The 18,023-nt window shown below is 37.6% G+C and overlaps 1 protein-coding gene across 1 annotated transcript in view; it reads left to right on the top strand.

The window, feature by feature from the left end:
• CUBN (cubilin (intrinsic factor-cobalamin receptor)) overlaps positions 1 to 18,023 on the top strand; it is a 384,343-nt gene that overhangs the window by 335,406 nt on the left and 30,914 nt on the right. Inside the window, exon 60 of the mRNA XM_006872611.1 lies at positions 16,400 to 16,608. Within this exon, the coding sequence (XP_006872673.1) occupies positions 16,400 to 16,608 (209 nt within the window). The remainder of the gene's footprint in view (positions 1 to 16,399; positions 16,609 to 18,023) is intronic.

Raw genomic sequence — 18,023 nt, 5'->3', positions numbered from 1 at the left:
AAAACATTAAAAAAAAAAAAAAAAAGAGTAAAAGTATGCCTGTCTCCTAAAGTTATGCTTTTCTTAATAACTCTATTGCTTCTTTGATAAGCAAGAAAAATAACACAATGATGAAAAGGGAGTCTTGGGACTTTCTATAAAATAAATTTTTTCTCTCCTTTCTGTTTGGAGTAGAAGTACTTTATCTCACCTTTGTCTTCTCATTTGTCAGTGTCTTACCTGTACCTGTTGTTGTTGTTAAATGTCATCAAGTCAATTCTGACCCATAGCGACCCTGTATAGGGTTTCCAAGGAGTGACTGGTGAGCTTGAACTACCGATCTTGCAGTTCTAATAGACTTCACAGTGCAGTTCATTAGCCCACAGCACCACACCAGTCCATGCATAATAGTAACTGTGTTTCCAATCCTTATTCTATTCCAAAAGGAAGGAAGGCAGGGAAGGAGGTAGGTGAGGAGGGCAAGAGGAAGGGAAAGAGAGAAGAAGAAAGAAACAGAGGTAGAAAGGTACATGTATGTATGAATATATATGAAGTGTTACTGGTGCAACGGTTAAGAGCTCAACTGTGAACTGAAAGGTTGGTGGTGGTTCAAGTCCACTCAGCAGATTCCTGGGAGAAAAGACCTAGTGATCTGCTCTCATAAAAATAAATCATTGCTATTGATTCAATTCCAACCCAGATGACCCGATAGAACAGAATAGAAGTGTCCTTTGGGGTAAATCTTTATGGAAGCAGACAACCTCATCTTTTTCCCAAGTAACAACAACCTAACAAAAATCCTATGGGGCAGTTCTTCCCTGTCATATAGAAACTCTATGAATCAGAATCAACAGCACACAGATATTTATGTAAGAGGGCTTCAAAAAAGTCATGGGAAAATTCTGTTAGCTTTTCCTTCCATTTTTCCACAAACTCTGTTGAAGCCCCTGCATATATTCTTAAGCGTGCGGTGGCTCCACAGGATACGCACTGGACTTCAAACCATAAGGTGAGTGGTCCAAGCCCATCAGCTTCTCCATGGGAGAAACATGAGGCTTTCTACTTTCTCAAAGATTTAAAGCCTCAGAAACCCTATGCAGGGTCACTGTGAATCAGAACCAATTTGACGGCACATAGCAATTAAACAACACATATTCTTATTGCATATACTTATGCAATAGAAACTCATTATATGTCTGGTGTTGAGAAATGATGCATCTGTCTTGAAGGCATAATGGCAAAGAATTAGCATGTTTATGCACAGTATAACTGTACTGAATTATATTAATAATGAAAGTCTCTAACAAAACATCGCTAGTTCTAAATCATGACCTTCAATTTCACAAAATCCCTTATCACAGGTTCCTAACAAAGTAACGAAATGTGTATGTTTATTTTTATGACGTAACCCTGATTTGGTATTAATTCATTTTACTCCAGCTTACAAACTGGAGAAGTCACAAAGAAATTGATTTGCCAAGTTCACATAGAAAGTCTTGAGCAGCAACTGGGAATGAAATCCCAATCTCCATGATGTAATACGTCCACCAGATTAATATAGGTTAAAATAACAATAATTTCATGCACAACTTAATACATCATCAATAGCACAAATCCATTTCCATATGTTTGCTTAAATTATTTTTATAAGCCATTGGAGTATTGGCTTTTTATCTTTTATATTATAACCTATTTCATAATTACTAAATAGTAAATTATTATTGATCCTACTTTGTCTAAAATTTTCATTTTTTAAATAATTTTCTATTTTGCAGTTGTCAATGTTGAGTAAATAGAATCATATTCTTTTAAATACTGTTGATGCACATTAATGTATTCTGGACTTTATAACTCAGTCAATTTATAGAAATATGTAGTAAATTTTCAGAAATCTAATATTCAAAGATTAAATCTTCTTAAGTAACAGAACAAGCATCATTTATCACTGCAATTTTTAGCTAGACAAGCACTTTCCCACTAGAAAACTACTCCCTTAGGCAGTGTTTTAAATCTTCTGGTTTAAGATTTTTATTACTGACTGCTGTTTCTTTACAGTCAACCAAATTAGCTCTTAAAAATAGGTTAATATATAGGACCAAAACCTCATCTGTAAAACACTCAGTGGATATATACATTTATAGGCATACATACATATAAATGCACATATAAATAGGGTGTTTATACTATAGAACAGCTTACAAATTAAATATCTTTATTTGAAAGAATTACCTTATAAACACAGACTAGATAGTAATGCTCAGTCCAATAAGAACTCCGTATATTTTCCATTTATGCCTTTGTTGCTATTCAGCAGTATGCACCAGTAACGTATGGTGATACGGGACACGAAGATGAATCCAACACAGTCCCTATCCTTGAAAAGCTCACAGACAATAAGAGGAGGACTCAGCAAATAATTATAAATTCAATCTGATAAGTTCTTTTTCACAGAACAATCAATATACAAAGGAGTCCTGGTGTAGTGCTGCAGGATAAGCACCACACTACAAGGTCGATTTGAACCACAAGGTTGACAGTTCAAACCTACCAACCACTCCTCAGAATCACTATACAAGGTTTCTATGCATCTGAACTGACTCAATAGCATTTAACAATAACAACAACAAGGGAGGGAGGGAAGGGAAATCTAACTAGATAATATCAACTGTCACACAGTTGATTCTGACTCATGTTGTTGTTGTTAAGTGCCTTGCAGTTCCAACTGACCTTTTGGTCTAGTACATTATCCTGAAACGCCATACTGGCTCATAGCAATTCTATAATAGGATTTCTGAGACTGTAAATCTTTATGGGAGCAGACAGCCTCATCTTTCTCCTATGGAGCTACTGGTGTGTTTGAACCATTGACTTTGTGATTAGCAGTCCAGTGCCTAACCCACAACACCAACTAGATAATTGTTGTTGTTAAGTGCTGTCTAGTCGGTTCCTACTCATAGTGATCCTGTGTAGGATTCCCGAGGAGCACCTGGTGGGTTTGAACTTCCAGCCGTGCAGTTAGCAGTCCAATACTTATCCTAGAGCACCACATCAGGAATGGTGTTGCTGTTAAGTGCTGTTGAATGGGTTTCAACTCATAGTGACCCTGTATGTATTAATTTGGGTTAAGGGAAAGGCAAAATACAATAGCGGGGCAATGAACACAGCACATTGTTGCATTCACTATGACAGTACATCTTGTTGAGAGTCTCTTTCTGATCCTCTACTTAACCAAGAATGGTGTTCTTCTCTAATGATTGGTCCCTACTGATAATATGACCAAAGTCCATGAGATAAAGTCTCACCATCCTCACTTCTAAGGAGTATTCTGGTTGTACTTTCTTCAGGACAGATCATTTGTTCTTCTGGCAGTCCATGGCACACTCAACATTCTCACCAACACCACAACTCAAATGCATAATTATTCTTTGGTCTTCTATATTTACTATACAGCTTTCACATGAGACCATTGTCAACTATTTCTGGTATTCTCTCCTATCAGTCAAGATCCATAATGACAATAGCAATTATATTCCTTATTTCATGTTCTCGTCTGAATCTAGTTTGAATTTCTGACAGTTGTAAAGCACTACAACTATTTTTGGATTATCTTTAGCAAAATTTTGTGTGTGATATGAATGATATTGTTTGATAACTTCCACATTCTGTTGGATCACCATTTTGTTGTTGTTTTTTGTTTTGTTTGGGCACAAATATGCATCTCTTCTAGTCATTTGGCCAGCACTCTTCTGTCTCTTGAAACAGTATAGCTGTTGAGTTTTTATAGCCATTTAAGTATTTTTAAATTTGCAAACCAAGCTCCCTTCCATTGAAACAATTTGGACTCCATGTGACTCTGGGTAAGTTTTATGAGACTGTAAATCTTTATACCAAGATATGGTTATTGAAAATACCAAGCCATGGTATTTTCAATATGGACTCAAGCATGGCAACAGTAGTGAGGTTGGCCCATGATTGGACATTAGTTGGCATTATCGTTCTGCTGTGTATAAGGTCTCTATGAGATGGTACCGACTCGATGGCACCTAACAACAACAACAACAACAACAAATCTTTATAGGAGCAGACAGCCTAAGTTTTCTTCCAAGGAGTGGCTGGTGGGTTTGAACTGCCAACCTTACAGTTAGAAGCCTAATGCCTAACCCACAGCACCACCAGCCTTCCTATATTCTTAATAGAAGTTTTTTTAGAATATGTTATTGGCACATATTTTGTTTTTCTCAGCCGTAGCTTGTCTTTTCAGTATCCTTATAACAGATACTTTCACAAGTGAAAATTTTTTAACTTTGATGAAGTCTAATTTATCAGTTTTTCCTTTTCTGCACCATACTTTTTAGTATCAAATCTAAGAACACTTTGTCTATCTCTAGGTTTCAAAGATTTTTGTTGTCTTCTTATAAAATGTTCTTGTTTTACATTTTTCATTTCAGTTTTTTATCTATTTTCAGCAAGTTTTTGTTGAGGGTCTGAGGTTTAGTTTGTTGTTAAATCTCTTTGCCTATGAGCATTCAGTTGCTCCAGCACCATTTGTGATGTAATTATCCTTTCATCGTTGAGTTGCTTTTGCATATTTGTAAAAATTAACTGGGCATATTATGTGAGTTTATTTCTGGGCTCTCTATTCTGTTCCATTGATTTATGCATCTGTTCCTCTACCAATCTTACACTGTCTCAAAGACTGTGACTATATAGTAAGTCATACCATCATGGGAACTGAGATTTCACAGCACAGTGGGTTATGCATTGGGCTGCTAATCCACAGGCTGGTGGTTGGAATCCACCATGCACTCCTTAGAAGAAGAAAGATGAGACAATCTGCTTCTGTAAAGATTAGAAAACTCAGAAACCCTATGGAGCAGTTCTACTCTGTCTTACAGGGTCACTATGGGTCCAAATTGATTCTACTGGTGTTAGTGGTAGTTGTGTGCCATGGAGTCAGTTCCAACTCATAGCGACCCTGAATAGGGTTTCCAAGGTTATATACTTTATGGGGCAGGAAGTCTTGTCTTTCTCCCTTGAAGGGGCTGGTATATTGGACCTGCTGAACTTGCGGTTAGCAGGTCAGCTTGTTCACTATACTACTATGGCAATAAATGGTTAATATCATATGGAGACGTGGAGCGATTCTTCTTATGTTATATTTATTTGTAAAGATTGTTTTAGCTATTTGAGCACCTGTGCCTTTGCATATAATTTTAGAATAAGCTGGTCTTGTTGTTGTTGTTAAGTGTCTTTGAGTTGGTTCTCACTCATCTTGACCCTGCATAGGGTTTCCGAGAAATGGCTGGTGTGTTTGAACTGGCAACCTTTTGTTTAGAAGTCCATATCCTACAGCATCACACTAGGTGTACACAAAAACTTGCTGGAGTTTTGATAGAATTACATTAAATGTAAACATTAATTGAAGTTGTTGTTAAGTGCCATCGAGTCAGTTCTGACCCACCAGCCTTGCAGTTCAAACTCACCTTGTGGTCGAGTGCTTATCCTACAGCACCACACCTAGACCCCATACATTAATTATTGTTGTTGTTAAGTGCCGTCGAGTCGGTTCCGACCCATAGTGACCCTGTACAGGGTTTCTGAGGGTATAAATCTTTACGGGAGTAGAAAGCCTCATCTTTCTCCCACAAAGTGGCTGGTAGTTTCGAACCGTTGACCTTAAGGTTCGCAGCCCGATTCATAACCACTATGCTACCAGAGCTCCTTGTTGTTGTTGTTGTTGTTAAGTGCCGTCGAGTCGGTTCTGACCCATAGCGACCCTGTACAGGGTTTCCGAGGCTGTAAATCTTTACGGGAGCAGAACACCTCATCTTTCTCCCGCGGAGCGGCTGGTAGTTTCGAACTGTTGGCCTTAAGGTTCGCAGCCCGATTCGTAACCACTACGCTACCAGAGCTCCTTAGGAGGACATAATTCATGAATATGGCATGTCTCTTCACTTATTTAAAGAATCTTAGAATTCATTCATTTAATAGTTTTCAAACATAGATTCTGTATATATACAGACTAAGTATATACCTAAATGTTTTCTTTTCTTTGGAGGGATTGTAAAGGGTTTAAAGTTTTTCATTTCAATTCTACATGTTTACTGTTAATATGTTGTTGGTGTTAAGTGCAGTTGAGTCAGTTCTGACCTATTGTTGTTGTTAGGTGTCATTGAGTCGGTAGGGACTCATAGCAACCCTATGCACAACAGAACAAAACACTGCCCGGTCCATGGCTAACCCTACAATTGTTGAGACACTTGAGCCCATTGATGTTGCCACTTTGCCAATCCATCTCGCTGGGTATCTTCTTCTTTTTCTCTGACCCTCCACCTTACCAAACATGATATCCTTCTCCAGCGACTGGTCCCTCCTGACAATATGTCCAAAGTATGAGAGATGAAGTTTGGCCATCTTGGACTCTAAGGAGTACTCTGGCTGCACTTCTTCCAAAATGGATCTCTTGGTTCATTTGGCAGTCCATGGCACTTTCAATATTCTCCTCCAACACCATAACTCAAAAGCATCAGTTCTTCTATGTTCTTCCTTATTCACTGTCCAGCTTTCGTATGAGTATAAAGTTATTGAAAATACCATAGCTTGGGTCAGGCACACCTTAGTCCTCAAGCTGACATCTTTGCTCTTCAGTACTTTAAAAAGGTTTTTATGCTGCAGATTTTCCTGATGTAGTACGGCTTTTGACTTCCTGACTGTTGCTTCTCTGAGTGTTGATAGTTGATGCAAGAAGAATGAATCCTTGACAACTTCAATCTTTTCTCTGTTGATAAGAATGTTTTTTGTTGGTTCGGTGGTGAGGATTTTTGTTTTCTTTACAATGAGATGCAATCCATACCAAAGGCTGTGGTCTTTGATCTTTATCAGTAAGTATTTCAAGTTCTCTTCACTTTAAGGAACAAGGTTGTATCATTTGCATATCACAGGTTGTTACTGAGTCTTCCTCCAACCCTGATGCCAAGTTTTTCTTACTATAACCCAGCTTCTCTTATTATTTGTTCAGCATACAGGTTCAATAAGTATGGTGAAAGAATACAACCCAGTCTCACACCTTTCTTAATTTTCAACCATTCAGTGTTCCCATGTTCTGTTTGAACAACTGCCTCTTGGTCCATGTACAGATTTCTCATGAGCACAATTAAGTGTTCAAGAATATTCATACTTTGTAATGTTGTCCAAAGCTTGTCATAATCCACACAATTGAAGATGTTTGCGTAGTCAGTCAAGCACAGGTAAACATTTTTCTGGTATCTTCTGCTTTCAGCCAAGATCCACCTGATGTCAGCGATGATATCGCTCATTCTACATCCTCTTCTGAATCCAGCTTGAACCTCTAGAAGTTCTCTGTCACTGTATGCTTGCAGCCATTTCTGTATTACCTTTAATAAAACTTTACTAGCATGGGATATCAAAGATATTGTCTGATGATTTCTGCATTCCCTTGGGCCACCTCTCTTTGGAATGGGCACAAATATGGATCTCTTCCACTCAGTCGGCCAGATAGTTGTCTTCCAAATTTCTTGGCATCGATAGGTGAGTGAGTGCCTCCTGTGCTGCTTCACTTTCTTGAAAGATTTCAATTTTTATTCCATCAATTCCTGGTGACTTTTTCTTTGCCAATTCCTTCAATGAACCTTGGACTTCTTCCTTCAGTATCATTGGCTCTTGATCATATGATACCTCTTGAAACAGTTGAGAATCGACCATTTCCTTTTGGTACAGTGACTCTGTGTATTCCTTCCATCTTCTTTTGATGCTTTCTGCATCATTCAAAAATTTGCCCAGAGAATCCTTCATATAATTTGAGGCTTGAAGTTTTTCTTCAGTTCCCCCTGCTTGAGAAATGCTGAGCGTGTTCTTCCCTTTTGGTTTTCTGACTCCAGATCTTTGCATATTTCATTGTAATATTTAACTTTGTCTTCTCGAGCTGACCTTTGAATTTTTCTGTTCAGCTCTTGGACCTCCTCATTTCTTCCATTTGCTTTAGCATCTCTATTCTGGAGAGTAGTTTCAGTGTCTCTTCTGACAACCATTTTGATCTTTTCCTTCATTCTTGTCTTCTTAGTGACTTTTTGCTTTCTTCCTGTATGATGTTCTTGATGTCATCCCACATCTCTACTGGCTTTCGATCTTTAGTGTTTAATGCATCAAATGTGTTCTTCAGATGATCTCTAAATTTAAGTGGGATATATTCAAGGTCATATTTTGGCTCTCTTGGACTTTCTTCATCATTTTCTTCATCTTCAGTTTGAATTTGTTTATGAGCATTTGATGGTCTGTTCCACAGTCTGCCCCTGGCCTTGTTTTGACTGATGTTATGGAACTTTCCCATCGTCTCTTTCTGCAGTTGTAGTCAATTTGATTTCTGTGTATTACATCTGGTGAGGTCCTTGTGTATAATCATCTCTTATGCTGTCTAAAGAAGCTATTTGAAATGAATAAATCATTGATTTGACAGAATTCTATCATACGATCTCCAGCATCATTTCTATCACCAAAGCTGTATTTTCCAACTACTAAGCCTTCCTCTTTGCTCCCACCTTTTGCATTCCAATCACCAGTAATGATCAATACATCTTGATTGCATGTTTGATCAATTTCAGATAGAAGAAATTGGTAGAATTCTTCTATGTCATCCTTAGTGGGTTTAGTGTTTGGTGTGTAAATTTGAATATAGGTATTAACTTGTCTTCCCTATAGGTGCATGGATATTATCCTATCATATACAGTGTTGTACCTCATGACTGATCTGGGTATGTTCTTTTTGACAATGAATGCAACACCATTCCTGTACAATCTGTCATTCCCAGCATAGTAAACCCTGTGGTTGTCAGATTCAAAATGGCCAATACCAGTCCATTTCAGCTTACTAATGCCTAAGTTATCAAAGTTTATGTGTTCCATTTCATTTTTGATGATTTCCAATTTTCCTAGATTCATACTTCATACATTCCATGTTCCGATTATTAATGGATATTTACAGTTGTTTCTCTTCATTTTAAGTTGTGCACCAGCAAATGAAGTTCTTGGGGGCTTCACTCCCATAGGCTTTACTCTATTCACGTCATCATGAGGAACTCTATTTTGAGGAGGCAGCTCTTCTCAGTCGCATTATGAGTGCCTTCCAACCAGACCTATAGTGACCCTGTATAGGGTTACCAAGGAGTGGCTAGTGAGCTTGAACCGCCAACCTTGTGATTGAAACCAACTTTGAAGTCCAGTGCATTAACCCACAGCACCACATTTTGTTGTTAAGTGCCGTCGAGTCAGTTCCGACCCATAGCGACCTTGTACAGGGTTTCCGAGGGTGTAAATCTTTACAGGAATAGAAAGCCTCATCTTTCTACCGCAGAGCGGCTGGTATTTTTGAACCGCTGACCTAAAGGTTTGCAGCCCGATTCGTAACCACTACACTACCAGAGCTCCTTACAGCACCACATAGAGAAATGTTATTATTTTTGTGTCTTGTTCTTATAACCTGAGATATTTCTGAACTTACTTTTTAGTTTTTGGAGATTTGGTATAGATTCCCTGGAATTTTCTACATAGGTAAACATGTCATCTTCAGTTTTATTTCTGCCATACCGGTCTATGTGATTTTTATTTTTTGCTGTTTGCATCGGTAATATTTTCCATTGTATAAGATTGGTGAAAGCAAATTTTCTTGCCTTACTTCTGCAGTTAGGGGAAAAGCATTTAGTTCTTCTCAATTAAGTATGATGTTAGCTATATGATTTTTATAGATACGCTATATCAAGTTGAAGAAATTCCTTTCTATTATTCCTAGTTTGCTAAGAGATATTAGCAAGACTGTATGTCAGATTCTGCAAAATATTTTTTATGCACTCGCTGATATAATCATGTCATTTTTCTTGATAAATCATTTTTCTTAATTTCAAAGTTTGTGAGAATGGTTTTCCTGAAATGCCCTGCAAATAATTATGCATACATAAGTTGTTTTTAGCAATACTTACATAATTCAAAATAAATTAAAAGATTAGCAATAATATTCTCCTTAAGTTCTTTAAATACTATATTGTTGTTGTTGTTAAGTACCATGGAGTCAGTTCTGACTCATTGTGACCCTGCACAGGGTTTCCGAGGGTGCTCCCGTAAAGATTTACAGCTTTGGAAACCCTGCACAGGGTCGCTATGAGTCGGAACCAACTCCACGGCACATAACAACAACAACAACAAATCTTTACTGGAGCAGAATGCCTCATTTTTCTCCCATGGAACCGCTGGTAGTTTCAAACTGCTGACCTTGAGGTTGACAGCCTGGCTCATAACCACTACGCTACCAGAGCTCCTTTCATTACTGTTGGTCTACGCCCTATAGCTACTACTTAAGGAGCTCTGGTAGCTTAGTGGTTATGAGTCGGGCTGCTAACCTCAAGGTCGGCAGTTCGAAACTACCAGCTGTTCTGTGGGAGAAAGATGAGGCTTTCTGCTCCCATAAAGATTTATAGCCTTGGAAACCCTCTACAGAATTGCTATGAGTCAAAATCGACTCAAAAGTACTTTATAAGAACAACTACTTTGCTGATGAAATTATCTGTTTTTAAGTGAATCATTTTTTAAAAAATAGTTTATGCTTCCCTAATATTACCTGACTAAAACACATTTTAAGTTAGGATGAAAGGAAAGCCATTAACAACCTGTGATATGCACATGATCTAACCTTACTTGCTGAAAGTGAAAGGACTTAAAATACTTATTGATGAAGATCAAAGACCACAGCCTCCAGTATAGGTTGCACCTCAATGTAAAGAAAACAAATCCTCACAACTGGACTAATAAATAGCATCACATTAAAGGAGAAAACATTGACGTTGTCAGAGACTTCATTTTGCTTGGTTCTACAATCAACACTCAAGCTGCAGCCAAGAAATCAAACAACATATTGCTTTAGACAAAACTGCTTCACAAGACGTCTTTAAATTGATCAAGAGCAAAGATGTCAGTTTGAGGACTAATGTGCACTTGATTCAAGCCATGGTATTTTCAATAGCCTCATATGCATGTGAAAGTTGAACAGTGAATAAGGAAGACCATAAAAGAATTGAAGGGTTTAAACTGTGGTATTGGAGAGTATTGAAGGTACCATGGACTGCCAGAAGAACAAGTCTGTGTTAGAAGTACAGCCAGAGTGCTTCTTAGGAGCCAGGATGACAAGACATTGTCTCTTATACTTTGGACATGTTATCTGGAGGGACCAGTCTCTGGAAAAGGACGGCATGCCTAGTAAAAGAGGAGGGTCAGTGAAAAAGAGGAAAACTTGCAATGAGATGTTTTGGCACAGCGGCAAAAGCAGTGGGTTCAAGAGTAGCAACAATTGTGAGAAATGCGGAGGACTGGGCAGTATTACATTCTGTCATGCATATGGGCACGATGAGTCGGAGCTGATTTGAAGGCACCTAACAACAACAAGGAGTGCTGGTGTGGCGCTGTGGGTAAATGCACCAGACTGCAAAGCCGTTGGAACTGCAAGGTTGGCAGTTCAAGCTCACCAGCTGCTCCTCGGAAACACTATACAGGGTTGCTATGGGTCGGAACTGAGTCAACGGCACTTCACATATCTAAAGTGAACTGGATTAAGAGAAGTTCCTGAAAAATATTTACATCAGGAAAACCATTCATACTTTCCTCTTGCATGGCACAGATGGTGGGTGTATGCTGTCTAGTTGGTTCTAACTCATAGCAACCTGTATAGAGTTTCCAAGTCTATAAATCTTTAAGGGAGCAGAAAGCCTTGTCTTTCTCACATGGAGCAACTGACAGAGTCAAGGTGCCTTGTGGTTAGCAGCCCAGCTCATAATCCACCCAAAATATTATCTACATTTGAGCTGTTGTTGCTGATTACCATCAAGTCTATTCTGATTCATCACTTGCAACCCATGACTCAGTAGAACTGTCCCATAGGGTTTCCTAGGCTGTAATGATTAGGGAAACAGATGGCCATGTCTTGGTGGGAGTAGAATAATAAGTAATTTTTACTTGTAGAGACAAAGGCAAAACAGGTTCATCTGAAACGTAGTTCAATATTTTAAATGAATTCACTGCTTTGGAGCAATTGCATACTGCAGCTTTGAAAATCACAGTAATGTTTATTCAAACAAAGGATTAGGAAGATGTAGCACATGTGTCCCTGTGTGGTTGAAATGAAGCAATCTTGCTGCACTCCATTTTCTGTAGGCTTTGTCTTTAATGTCTTCATGTTCTGCTTCCTGTGTTTCCTGTGCTTCTCTGCTGTTTCCTTCCACAACAGCCTAGAGCCACAGATGGCTTTCTGGGATACAGGAGAATGCCGATCTTTATCTGTAAGTATGACTAGCTGTCCACCACCTGCCCAAGTAGTGTTCGTCCAGGGACTGATGGAGACACTATCCGGAAGACCTCAATAATGTCAGCTACACATAATGTCAGCCACAAAAATGTCAATGCTGAAAGCAATTTATCTTACTCCACTAAAACCTTCAGGATGCTTTCTGTGAGATAATGTAACTATTTCTTACTTTATCATATTTACCCTGGCTTGAGTTCCACTCTTAACATTTAGTAAATGGAAGGGAAATAATTTAGGATTCATTTGCTGATTTTTAATTAAGCAGTTCTGGACCCAGACTTGATTCTTTTTATGGATTTATATTTCTACTATTTCTTTAGCCAAAACCTAATCTTTCTCTAAAGAAAGAGCTCCTTTGTATGAAGTTTTCTTCAACTTAGAGAAGAAGGTTAGAGTGACATTCGTTCTCAGGCACAGGGAATGTCATTAGAGGGTGGCTGTAAAGATAAAACTTCTGACACCACCTGACTCGTAAAGTAAGTGCTGATGGATGGGAAGTGTCTGCTTGGTAGAAAAATGTGCAGTAACCAGCAAGATGATGGATTTATAACGCTCAACAGCATACCAAGGTTAATATGACTTTCACCACCAACAAAAATGTAATATTAATATATTAAATATACATATATCATTTTCTCATTTATGAAAGTTATTTATTTCATAATGACAGCATTATCCCTTATTTTTCCTGTTATATCTGCTACTAATGAAATGCAGAAATGGTAATACAACAATAGCACTTTTTTAGCAAAAAAAAACAAAAACCAACACATCAAAAAACTCTGCTTTTGTTAATATACATATTTATATTTTCTTGATGACACAGGTGTTTGCATGTCCATTTTGATGTAGAAAAAGGAGAGGCACTGAACAATTGTGCAATGTTTGAACTGTTAAGTGGGGAATTAGAGCAATTACAGCCCTTTGCCGCACCACATGAACACTCACTTGTTCATAGAATATACTTATTTCAATTATTTGAAAGTTCTGACCAGGATTATCTATCTAATGATACCATTAGCTTTCCATTTACAGTCATCCTGGAATATCCTTGGGGAATTGATTCCAGGACCCCTGAGGATAACCCAATCCAAGGATGTTCCACTCCCTTATAAAAAAATCGCATAATAATTACATGTAATTTATGCACAGCCTCCTAAATATTAAACATTTTCTCTATATTACTTACAAAGGAGCCCTGGTAATGGAGTGGATTATGATCTGGGCTGCTAACTGCAAGGTCAGCAGTTTGACTCTACCAGTTGTTCCAAGAGACAAAAATAAGGTTTTCTGCTCCCATAAAGATTTATGGCCTCGGAAACCTTTATACAGGGTCCTTAGGAGTCTGAACTGACTTGGTGGCACACAACCACCTCCAACCAGATTACTTATAATCTTTAATTTAGTATAAATGCTCTGTAATGTTCTGTAAATAGCACTTCATACTTCCTCTTAGCCTCTGGGAGTCCTGCTGTAGAGCTGCAGAATAATGCACTGGACCGCTAGGTCGGTGATTCAAACCCACCAACCGGTCCTCGGAAACCCTATATGGGGTCGCTATGCATTGGAACCAACTCAACAGCACTTAACAACTTAGACTTTGAGGGATTGCTCTGACCACTTAATTGCTCTCCCCTCCTCAGTATCTTCCATTTGCAGTTGGTTGAATCCGCAGATGCAAAACCCACAGATATGGAAAGCAGATTGTATAGCTTTTATGAATTAAGCATGTGCTCTATTATAGTTTTATAAATACAACAAGTTATTTGTGTATTTATACTAGTGTGCTTCTTGTTGTTAAGTACCATCTAGTTGATTCCAACTCAGTGATCCTGTATAGGGTTTTTAAGGAGTGGCTGGTGGGTCTGAGCCATTGACCTTTCGATTAACAGTCCAGTGTTGATCGTACAGCGCCACACCAGCTCGCCAATTAACCAGTAACCACAGAATATTGGATAAGACCAAATTCTATAATAGGGTAATTGATACTCCTGAGTGGATGTTTCCACCTTATTTTTCCAGTCTTAATTCCCATTATTCTTCTTTGAGTGACATGTTGTTTTCTCAAATAGCAATGTCCTTCCCCACACATAATGTAAATCCCCATCCATTTATCTTTGGTTATGAAATTCTTTCAGTCTAGAATTGCTACCACTAACCCCATTTGTAAAGCCTCATCAACTAAAGTAATTTCCCCTCCTTGTGCATTTCGTAGGACATTTCCTGTATCTTTTTAGGTCCTATATTGTGTAATTATCATTTATGACATCATATTGTATCATCAACATCATCATTTACCTATGTCTTGTCACTGCTAACAGACTACCTGATTCTTTTTTTTCCCATTTCAACACTAATGATAGTTCCTTGAATATTAGAAAAAATATTGGACAAACAAGTTAATTTATCAATTCATTTATACCCTAAGTCATTGTTTTTCTCGACTATGAATTTTAATAAACATAAGTGGTTTCCTGATTTAACAATCTGTTCACACTGGAACAAAAACTACGCAGATTCAAATTATTCAGTTTTCAGGTCTGTTTCTATGAGCAAAATAATTTGCATTATGTGATGCAGCAGTGTGTAATGCTCAAAGTTCCCAATAAAGAGTTTGTCTTAGATACTATTTATGAATATATCAGAGACTGGGCTTTTGGAAGCATTTCAACTCCAGAAAATGCTTGACGGTGCAAATATTCTTATGTGCTGTGCAAATACTCTGATTTAGAAGCTCTGGACAACAAACTCTACTAACTAATGCACCTATGCTGAAACCACGCTGCATATTTAATGCACATTAGATCTGTAAGCCTAGTTGAGCTCGGCTGCCATTGTTTACATTTCCTGCCTAGATCCAACTACAAAGGTTTAGTGCCCCCTAATGTTGACAGCAATTATTTTATTGCTAAGATATATAAAATCAGACAAGTAGATGGAAGGTCAATGCCTGTGAAATTTATCTTTGGAACTAGTAGTCATGGTCTATATTTGTATAGAAATTTGTAGCTGTTCTCTTTGAACATTGCCTTAGGACCTATTTAAACTCTTTTCCTACTGGAGCTATTTTGGGTTTCAGTCATCCTCACTGTTTCTTTCTAAATTGTCAATAATAAGTTTTTGTCCTTTTGTGCTCTTCTGAGACATCTGCTTAGGCTATGGACTTGTTGTTTTTAAGTGCCTTTGAGTTGGTTCCGACCCATAGCGACCCTCTAGAGGGTTTCCAAGGAGCGACTGGTGAGCTTGAACCAGCAACCTTGCAGTTGCAGTCTAGCGCATTAACCCATAGGGCCACACCAGGACTGGACAAAACTAAATCCTATGTGCTGAGGAGTTTATTCCATTTCTTATTCATAGTACAGCATTTAATCATCTTTAGAATATCTCCCATCACTCCTTTACAATTTTATAGTTTTATAAGTCAAACTGTAAGTTTTCACTTTCAAATTTGGTAGGCTTTTTCCTCTAACAAAGTTCTCCCATAGTTTCTCCTTTTTGAAAAGAAAAAAATCAAGTAGAGTATGGTTTAATATGATCTGGGCTTCAGTATTAAATGCCTCTCAGGTTCTTTCTACTTAAATAAAAATGCTCTTCGGAGCCGGTTTTCTTGGGGTGTTGGGTAAACTCTTCATAAATTCATTTTTCAATCTGATAGTGTTCATAAAAATAGACACGTTCATATATTCCAACTGCTTTATTATGCAAAATACTTTCTATAAAACTGAACGTTTCAAGGATAAAAAAAAAAGCTTTAATAAATCACATGAGCAGTTCTAAAAATGAATATAGAAACAAATCGTGTTACCCACTCTTCTATGCAATTGTGTGAGTGAGATTGAGGCAGCAGAAGTGTTGGAGAAAGACGTGGGGAGTAAGTAATGACGAAGCCAAACCAAGTGAAAAAAATACATGCATAATACGCCCATTGAAGCTTAGAGAGGGATCTGTTAATGTTCATAAAAGTGCAAATATAAATTCTATTCTTCCTAAATCCCTATATGTAAAATTAAAACATATCCTGTTGTGTCAGTACAGTAATGTGTCTTTGTTTTAACACAGGACCTCAGCAAGGATGTGGAGGTTATCTGACAGGTTCAAATTATACCTTCGTGTCTCCTGATTCTGATTCAAATGGAAGATATGACAAAAATTTAAACTGTGTATGGTTCATAAGTGCACCTTTAAACAAATTAATTAAACTCACCTTTAATACATTTGCTCTGGAGGCAGTGGCTACTTTACAAAGATGCATTTATGATTATGTCAAGGTAAGGCTATTATAGTTAACTGATTCTAATTTAATTATAATGTATTCCAGTTATACCATACTGGAAGTCCTGAATATTGTTTTTTAAATGACTGATTTTCAATGATGCAATGTATAATATTGCAGATGCTTTATCTTCCTATCAAACTTATCTTTAATGTTGATGACTCCAAATTTTTGTGTGCCTTGTATCATTAGTTTTAAGTATTCCTTCTTTGTCAAGAGATAATCCATGGGAATCGAAGTTCCAAAGGAAAGTACTTTTGGAACATCCTAAAAGAAATAAATATATTATTAATGAAAACAATCACCTATTAATTTATCTATTTCAGAAGTTTCTATATTTACTTCTTATGTTACTTTTATATATGTTACTTTTATATATATTATTTATAGTTCTGCAGTCTCACCGTGAATCAAAAAGTTTCTGTATTCAAGTTTTTGTTTATTACTATTATTCTACTTTTTAGTGTTATTTGGGTGAAAATTTACAGAGCAAATTCATTTTTAATTCGACATTTCATACACATTTTGTTTCATGTCATTGATTGTAATGCCTGTAATGTGGCATCACTTATCCTACTTCCTCTCTGTGATTATCATTTCCACTGGTCCTTTCCTCTCCCTTCCTGCATTTTGATCTTTACTGGGCAAACACTGCCCTTTTGATTGCACACAGTTGATTGTTCTAAGGAAAGTATATCTCCCTGGTGTTATTGATCACCTTATAGGCCAGGCTATTGTTTGGCTGAAAGTTGAGCACAGTTTGACTTGAAAGTATCTAAGGGCCATTTTCTTGGGTATCCTACCAGTCTCTATAGATCCAGTAATCCTGGTCTTTCTTATAATTTTGAGTCTTGTTCCACATTTTCCTCCATTCTGCGTAGAACCTTCTATTGTGATCCTTTTCAGAGCAATTGGAATTGGTAGTGGAGCACCATATAGTTCTGGTCCAGAGTTATGGAAGCTGGTGTTTACTTAGTTCATTAGTTCTTTGGACTAATTGTCCTTGTGTCTTGATTTTCTTCACTCTTCTTTGCTCCAGACAAGAAGAAACCAATAGTTTTACCCTAGATGGCTACTCACAAGCTCTTAAGATCCCAGTCACAACTCACCAAAGTAGGATGTAAAACATTGTCTTTGTGGATAATTTTATGCCAACTGTCCTTGAGGTCGGTCCATTAAGACTATGGACCTGACCCCTAAGCCCAGTGACTCATTTGTTCATGGTGTTTGGTTTTGGCTAAGAAGCTTCATAACTTTGCTCACTGTATGCTTTACTATATTCATGGATATCTTTACAGCATATGTAAGCACATATGTAGAAAAATCCTCTGCCAAACCTATATATATTCATGAGTACAGTCCCATTCTCCTTCTCACACCTGTTCAGCTTGCATGTCTATTACAGGGTTG

The sequence above is a fragment of the Chrysochloris asiatica genome, unplaced genomic scaffold (genome assembly GCF_000296735.1).
Source record: "Chrysochloris asiatica unplaced genomic scaffold, ChrAsi1.0 scaffold00206, whole genome shotgun sequence".
In the NCBI taxonomy this organism is placed as follows: domain Eukaryota; kingdom Metazoa; phylum Chordata; class Mammalia; order Afrosoricida; family Chrysochloridae; genus Chrysochloris; species Chrysochloris asiatica.
The sequence above is the reverse complement of the archived record's forward strand: the minus strand, read 5'-3'. Positions and strand labels throughout refer to the sequence as shown.